The 8,191-nt window shown below is 47.6% G+C and overlaps 1 protein-coding gene across 1 annotated transcript in view; it reads right to left on the bottom strand.

Annotated features, from left to right (window-relative positions):
* Positions 1-3,526, bottom strand: part of LOC108166938 (basic proline-rich protein-like) — a 5,208-nt gene extending 1,682 nt beyond the window's left edge. The window contains exon 1 of the mRNA XM_017308876.1: positions 3,026-3,526. Within this exon, the coding sequence (XP_017164365.1) occupies positions 3,026-3,364 (339 nt within the window). The 5' untranslated portion in view covers positions 3,365-3,526. The remainder of the gene's footprint in view (positions 1-3,025) is intronic.
* Between the last annotated feature and the right edge of the window lie 4,665 nt (positions 3,527-8,191).

Genomic DNA, 8,191 nt, shown 5'->3' with positions numbered 1-8,191 from the left:
CACACACACACACACACACACACACACACACACACACACACACACACACACACACACACACACAGCTCTATAATCAGCTCTCATTCAGCCGGCTGGCTTGGCACCTGCAGGCCCGCTGGGCTGCCAGAGGCCCGGCAGCCACTGGGAACTCTGGGAGGACTGGGAGGAGGCCAGCAGGGCCGCGGATCAAGGTTCTGGCAGCTGGAGTGGAACCAACTGGACTGGTTCTGTAAGACCCAATCAGCCAGACTCTACTGCTGCAGAACCAGAGATAATCACAGGAAAACACAGAACCCAGTAAGGTTCTACTGGACCCACCAGAACCCATCAGAACCCAGCGTGTTCCTGACTTCCTGATCCTGATACCCTGATGATTTATGGAGAATCTGATTGGACAGAGATGGACCAATCAGATCAGCCTGACTCTATTTTCCAACAGTCAGCGAACGCATCTCAGCCGCCACAATCCTCCTCAGCGACGTCGTCAGATCTGAAGTTCTGAAGGTCCAATCGGGTCCTTCAATCGGGTCTTTGTCCAGAAATCTGGACAAAGATCCTGAAGGAAGAACCTCTGGTTCTGGTCCGAACAGCCAGAGCCGCTTCAGAACCTCTGGTTCTGGTCCCTGGTTCTGGTCCGAACAGCCAGAGCCGATTCAGAACCTCTGGTTCCGTTTCTTTTCCACTTTGTAACATTTGTTTAAAAGTTGCTATAAATTAAAGTGTCATCAACAGAGAGACGACAGGAACCTGGTTCTGACCGGTAACTGGGTCCGGTCCATTGAAACCCACGGCAGACGACTGGACCACGGAGCCGCTGACCCGTTTGGCTTGGCCTGCAGGAGGATTCTGGGCCCGGTTCCATAAGCAGGCAGCCACCTTCAGCGCCGCGGTCCAAAAATAACTCTGGAAGTGGATCAATTTGATCCTGACATTCCAGAACCAGGAACGGTTCTACTGGATCCAGAGAACCAGAGAGCTCCATGTGTAAAGCACGGTGGAGGCTGCGTCATGCTGTGGGACTGGCACTTCCTGGAGTTCTAAACACAAACCAGTACGGCCCAAATGGACCAACCAGAACCTCAGCTGGCTGGTCCGTTCTGGTTCTGGCTCGATACACCTGGATCAGAACCCGGCTGATACTTCTGCTAATGCGCTAACAGCAGAGCTAACTTTTAGCTTAGCTCTTTAGCTTTTTGCTAACTTTGATAACGTTTAGCACACGTAGCTTCCAATAAATAAATTTTTTCCAGATAATTTCTGAACTTCAGCTGAATAAACTTTAATGTTTATCGTTTACATGCATAAACGTCTACAAGCTGTTTAAATTAAATCTGTTTACGCATCAGCTTATTCTGTACCCAGAATGCATCACTGCCACAGGAATCAACATGGCTGAATTTAGCACTTCAGCATTAGCATAACTACGATTTTTAGAGCAGCTAATGCTGTAGCTAGCGGTGCCAGGCGCTGGTTGTGTTCATATCTGGACATTATGAAAAATGAAAGCTGCATCCTGTTGGTTCTGTACGGCAGCCAGAAAGGCCCAACTGAGCAGCAAACGCATAAACCAAGCAAACAGAAATACAACAGAAAAACGCTGCAGATACAAACATCGAGTATCAAACGCTGTAACTTTCTCCACTGAACGTTAATCCTCCAGGCCACCAGGGGGAGCCGACCTACAGAGAAGATGGGCAGACCAGATATCTGCCATAGAACGTCACACTTCACGTGTTTCCATTTTATAGACAACAGAATATTTACGCCCCCTGGTGGTCTGGAGGATTTACCTTCTGTGGAGAAGCTTTTTTACTTCCTGTTTCCTGTATTTCCCTTCCTGTTCGACTTCCTCTTCCTGTTTCTGGAGCTCACATCATTCATGCGTTGGCCAAGGAGTTCTGGAGAACACGGTTCTGATCCGATCTTTTGTCTGAGCTCCACCTGAACAGAACCTGGATGCGTAAACGGATCAGAACCAGATCCAAAGTTCTGGGTGGAGCTGCTCTTCCTCCTCATGGTTCTGCTGCTGACCCGGATGTTTCAGAACCGGTCCGGTCAGAACCAGGGTTCTGTTCTGGTCCGGACAGCTGGAGTCTCCTCTGTGTTGAAGCACGGCGGTGGCAGCATCATGGCTGGGAGCATCAGAACCGGCTGGTTCTGGTCCAGATCAAGTCCAATGGAGAAGAGCTGAGCAGTCAGTATGTTACCGGCTGAATGAGTCGATCAGAACCAGCTTCTGGCACCAGAATGAAAACATCCAGAACCTCATTAATGGGCCCAGTGACACCAGAACCCACGGGCCTTAATGCTGGAGCTCTGACCCAACAGAACCAGGTTGGGTCAGGTGCACCAGAGCCGATGAACCAGAACTCTCCTGGTCCGAGCAGAACCCGGTCATGGTTCTGGACCGGGCCTTCCAGAACCACAGCAGCTTTGGGTTCAGGATGAGTCCAGAACCTTCAGAACCGGTTCTGGTCTCCTTCCTCAGCTTTCAGGAAAGTTCTGCTCAGATCAGAACTTTCTGGTGGAACACAACAGAAACTTTGTTCCAGTCGTAGTAGAACCGGAACCGGGTCCAGAACCAGAACCAGGTCGGAACGGCTCCTCCTGCTGTTCCCGGTGGGAATCATCCACAGCCGGGGGTCCAGAACCCACGAACCAACCCGGACGGTTCTCATCAAACCCGAACCATCCGGATCCCTCAGAGCCGAACCCGACCCGAACCCGGGCTGAGCAGAACCGGCCGAACCGCAGCGTGAAGCGGCACTTTTCCAGCCGGAGTCCGGAGCGGGAAGCATGACATCACTTCCAGCAAACTTCAGGGAACAAAGAGCCCGGAACGGACCGGAACCGGGCCGGAACCGAGCCCGACCAGCACCGCAGGCCGGGACAAGGCCGAACCGGAGAGCATCGCAGCTCCAGAATCGGAACCGGACTGCGGAGCAGCGGCGGCTCCTTGGCAAAGCATCACAGCGAGCAGGACGCGGTCAGAACCGGAACACCGAGGTTCGGCGGAGCGGCTCACCTGCGGCCGGAGGGGGAGACCTTCACCCGGCCAGGATGCGGGGCAGCCCGGGGCCGGACGGCAGAGTGGACCCGGACAGGACGGACCGGACCGGACCGGAGCGGCGGGTATTGTGCTGAACGGAGGGGGCGGAGTTACTACCTGCAGCACGGGCACGCGCACAGCCCGGCGCGGGCCCGGCCGGGAGCGCGCCGGGCTGTGCGCGTGAGGGGGGCAGGGACCCAGCGGATCCGGTTGACCCGGTCCATTTAGGTTCTGGTGGGTCCAGGTGCGACAACCTTCAGGTTTCTGATGGGATGAAACTTTCTGCTTTGTGACGTCATCGTTTCCCATCAACATCCCATTTTCGAACCTGGATCCGCTTTGTTCAAGTTTGACGTTTTTCTTCTAAACAGAAATAAAAAGTTCAGGAAGAATGAGCAGAGCTGCGGCCTAGTCAAAGTCCAGGAGTAGAGAAAACGATGGGAACCAGACAAACATTCAGACAAACGTTTTAAATAAATCCGAGTTTTTGTTTTTCTGAAATCAGTTTTATTTAAATATCTTTTGTTTTTAATTCTTTTGTTTTTAATTTTCTCTTTAAATGAGATAATTTCAGATATTTTATTAATTTCCAGGGACATTTCTTCACTTTCTGTTTCCTGGCTTTTTATTTCATGTTTATTATTCCACATTTGCATTGAGGACGACGATTACAGGGGAATAAAAACAAATTAAATTTTAAATAACAAGAAGGAAAGAAAATCTAAAAATTTGATTTAATTCTTTTATTTTATTGTCTTCTATTTATTCTTCTTTGATTATATAAATTTGTCCCCAAATATAAAAAAACACAAATCAAAAATCTGAGTTATTTTCTCCCTCAGCAGCAGGTTGGACCGGGTCGACCCGTCAGAGCCGTTTGGACCTGGATCGCCGCTGTGAGCTGACCGAGCAGCCGGCGGCTCTGAGTATCGATCAGGTTATTGATCCGGTAGAAGCTGTGAGCATCGATCCGGCAGCAGGGGACCAACGCAGCTCCCTGCTGACTCGTTGGTTCTGATCCTGACCCGTTTACTACAAACAGAACACACTGCGGTTCTGCTGCAGACCCAAAACACAGCAACACGGACGGAGTCAAGAGGAACCGGGCCCCGGGCCGAGCTGGATGAAGGGGCCCCACATCAGATCCGTTTGTTAGGTTTGGTCTCGGTTCTGAAATGAAGAGTTCTGGTTCTGAATCGGTTCAGATTCTGTTTGTTTCTTTCATTCAGCTTGTATCTGAGCAGAACATTTATTCTGTGAAGCACTGCTAGCCAAAGGTTAGCTATGCTAACCATAAAGTATTCATCATAAGCATTAGCCATGCTAACACCAAGTCACCAACATGGTGTTTAGCAGAAGCTAAAGCTAAACCACTAAATTAAACCATGTTGAGAAATCAAAACATTCATCTGTCATTTTTTATGCGTTATTTAATTAACGGTTCTGGTTGTTTGCTCATGTAAACGATGTATTCTCTATATTTCTTCCATTTGTTTGTCACATCCGCAAAGTTTCTGGAAAACGTGAGAGGAAATGAAACAGACTTCAAACCCTTCAAAATAAGAGCATGGACATAAACAATACAGATGTTGAACTTTATTCAGCTGAAAGTTTTTTTTAAATTTAGAATTTATCAGGGAAGCTAAGCGCTAAAGCTTCGTCATTAGCAAGATGCTAAACTTAGCTCCAGCGTTAGCGCAGTCAGTGAGACCGTTTACTCTGAGCTGCTCCTCTGGTTCTGATCATAAAGCAACCAGGACCCGTCTCATCTGGCTCTGCAGCATTCGGGTCATCAGAACCGTCCAGAACCAGCTGCAGGGCCAGCAGAGAGTCGGGATGTCTGCTGCAGCAGCAGCTCTGGGTTTGGGTGGAGATCTCATCTGAACCGCAGCTCAGAACCTCAAACATTCCTCCTCCGCCTGGCTTCTATTAAACCGGGCCCATCCGGCTCAGACGGGCTCAGGCTTTTAAACAGCCGGGTTCTGCTCATAAAGAACCGAGACCTTTAGACTCTTCTGGGTTTAGCGGCAGCTGAAGGTTCTGGTTCTGAGTTTATTAAGATCTACAGCTTTCAGGTCCAGAGTCACATTAGAACAGGTTCTGATGGGGTTCTGATGAAGTTCTGATGAGGTTCTGAGGATCTGTTCAGGTTAAAACTTTCTGACCAGCTCAGAACCAGAACCAGAGCCGGGTCAGAACAGTCCTGCTTCCTGTTTCCTGCGGTGGAAAACGACCCGCCTGTTTTCAGCTCCTGCTGGGTCGGTCCGCTGAGCCGGGTCAGAACCACTCTGGACCTTATCTCTGCAAGCAGAACCGGGCCTGAGCGGTTCCGGTTCCTGCTCTGGTTCAGCAGAACAAACAGAACCGGCCCAGATGGAGGCCGACGTTCTGATGCAGGTTTTTATTCCTGTAATGGGAAAACATCAGACGAGGAACGGCCGCAGGGGTCAAAGGTCACTGATGTTTTCCTCCAGAGACAATCTGATTGGTCATATCAGATTTTTAAATGTTTTGAGTTCATATTTTATTAATTTTAAAGCGTCTTTATGAACAGAACCATGTCAGAATAATGTTTGTTATTTCTGGAGGCGCTTTGTGGGCGGGGCTTAATTTATTTTATTTAAACTTGAAAACTGATTAAAAGCTTATTGATGTTTCTGATTAAAAGCTTATTGATGTTTCTAATCATTACTTTCATCCACAGAAGTTAAAAAATTATCTGCGTTTTTTCTAATGCATAATTAGAAAAAATAACATTCAGAGTTTATTGGAAATGTAGCTACAGATGGTCAAACTTTGAGATTTAATGTGCTTCACCAGCAGCTCTGAACCTTTTCCTGACTGGACCAGAACCATTAACCTGGACCTCTGACAGCTGGTCAGACTGGTCAGAGTTCAGTTCCCAGTAAGAACCAGTAAAACTGTCAGAGACGTTTCCTCCTCGCTGATGGAGGCTTAGAGTCATCAGCCGGATGAGACCGGAGACAGAGACAAACTGGGCCGACATGCCGCTCATTACTGGGAATACTGGGAATACTGGGAATACTGGGAATACTGGGAATACTGGAGGAAGGAGGAGCTCCAGGCTGGACCAGTTCGCCAGGAGAGTCTTCCTCAAACCGAACCGTTTAAAAACCGAAGCAGAAACTTTGTTAATGGGAGAAATCCCAGAGAGAGAACTGAAGGGAGGTGAGAATCAACGGCCAGGTGGCTTTAGCACACCTGAGTCCAGGTGAACCTGCTGCAGTGAGGAGTCGGCCATCTTGTTCAGGTGGAACCAGAAACAGCTGGTCGAGTTTCAATGGTGATCAGAGGAGGAGAACCATGACAGAGTCTCAACAACAACCAGTTTGGTTGAACCAGCTGAACATTAAACATCCTGTCAGGTGACACACACACACACACACACACAGACACACACGCACACGCACACACCTGCGAGTGTGTGTGTCCTGCATGACATCACCTCTGTTATCCCACATCACATCCCAGTTGTTTACTCTAGCAGTCATATGATGATGGCACACACACACACACACACACACACACACACACACACACACACACACACACACAGAGCTGTAACAGTTTGTTCTCAGCTCGTCCTCACAGCCGGCCCTAGGCATACACAGACTCTATCAGGAGTTTGAACCAGAGATCTAAAAGGTTTATTTTTATTTAAATTACATTTCATTCAGCAAAGATCAATGAAAATATTTAATAGTTTAAAGATTTAAAGGAACAGTAGCGTATGTTTCTCTAATTGCTGCTGGCTAGTCTGAAGGAGCTGAGTGGGGGAGGAGCTGTGCCTCGAAGGCGGGGCTTCGTCCACCCAGGCGTTTCGCACAGCTGAATGGTTGCCATGGAGACTGGAAGATTTTATGTTATCAACATGCTTGTGTTAGTTTTGGATTCTTCTGTGAAGCTCATTCTGTCATTTGTTTGTGTTGTTGCTCAATAAAGCTTATTGAAAAAAAAAGAGGGAGGAAATGGAAGTGCTGCTTGAACAGACTTCAAAATAAGAGCATGAATATAAACGTGTAGCTACTTGAAGGATTCTCATCGGTTAATAACCAGAACGGATGTCAGCTGAATGTTTACAAAACAACTAAATTAATCATGGTTTAGAAATTTATCCAGAAAATGAATTTAGAGTTATCCAGATTAAAAGTTAGCAAGACGATAAGCAAAACAATATTTCTTCATCTATTAGCAGGAAAGCTAACAGACGATTAGCCTCCTCTGGTTTTGTTAGCTAACAGGTGTTAGCCTTTTGTTTTGGTTTAAATATTTTATAAGTTATTATCTGATGATGTCATCAGCTCGAAGCGACTGAGGCAAAAACTGCAGTTAAAATACAAGAACATTTTTAAAGCTGGAAATAAAATAAAAACCTTTTTAAATATTACAGCCTGAGGTTAGGGTTAGGGTTAATAAAAGCAGAACCAGTTTATCAATCCGAGATAAAATGTTATTTATCTGAGCTGATCCGGTTGTGGAAGATTTAATCATAAAATCAGTTTAAACTGGAGATGATTTAAAAACTTTACTGTTAAAATTTGATCTAAATGTTAATAAACTGAATCTGATGGAGTTTTTAAAGCCTCTATTTGCCCCATGTGGCTCTGATCGGTCTCCATCTGATCCGGACCTCCAGAACGTTCCTTTAGCGTCCCGAGACCGGCTCACCTTCACACGGCCTGCTGCTCCTCCTGCTGGGCCTCCTTCCTCCTCCTCCTCCTTCCTCCTCCTCCTCCTCCTCCTCCTCTTCCTCCCTGCAGGAGACTCGGCCAGGAATGACATCATCCTGTCAGCAGCACACCTGTTTCCTCCTCCTGCCGCCGGCCACTTCCTGGATCCCTTAAAGGGCCAGCAGCAGCGCCAGGACAACAGGTGGCAGGGCAGAACCGGACCAGAACCGAACCAGAACCGAACCAGAACAAAAACAAACCCTTACTATGAAAAATGCACATGTGGTTCACACACATTTTCACATGTGAAAACACATCAGAACCGGAGCGAGAAAAAACCCTGAGAACCTGCAGAGAGACGGATGATAATGGAACAAAACACTCATTAACCATGCAGACACACACACACACACACACACACACACACACACACACTGACACACACACACAC

Source organism: Poecilia reticulata, linkage group LG15 (genome assembly GCF_000633615.1).
Source record: "Poecilia reticulata strain Guanapo linkage group LG15, Guppy_female_1.0+MT, whole genome shotgun sequence".
Classification (NCBI taxonomy): Eukaryota; Metazoa; Chordata; class Actinopteri; order Cyprinodontiformes; family Poeciliidae; genus Poecilia; species Poecilia reticulata.
This window is presented reverse-complemented; position numbering and strand designations above follow the sequence as displayed.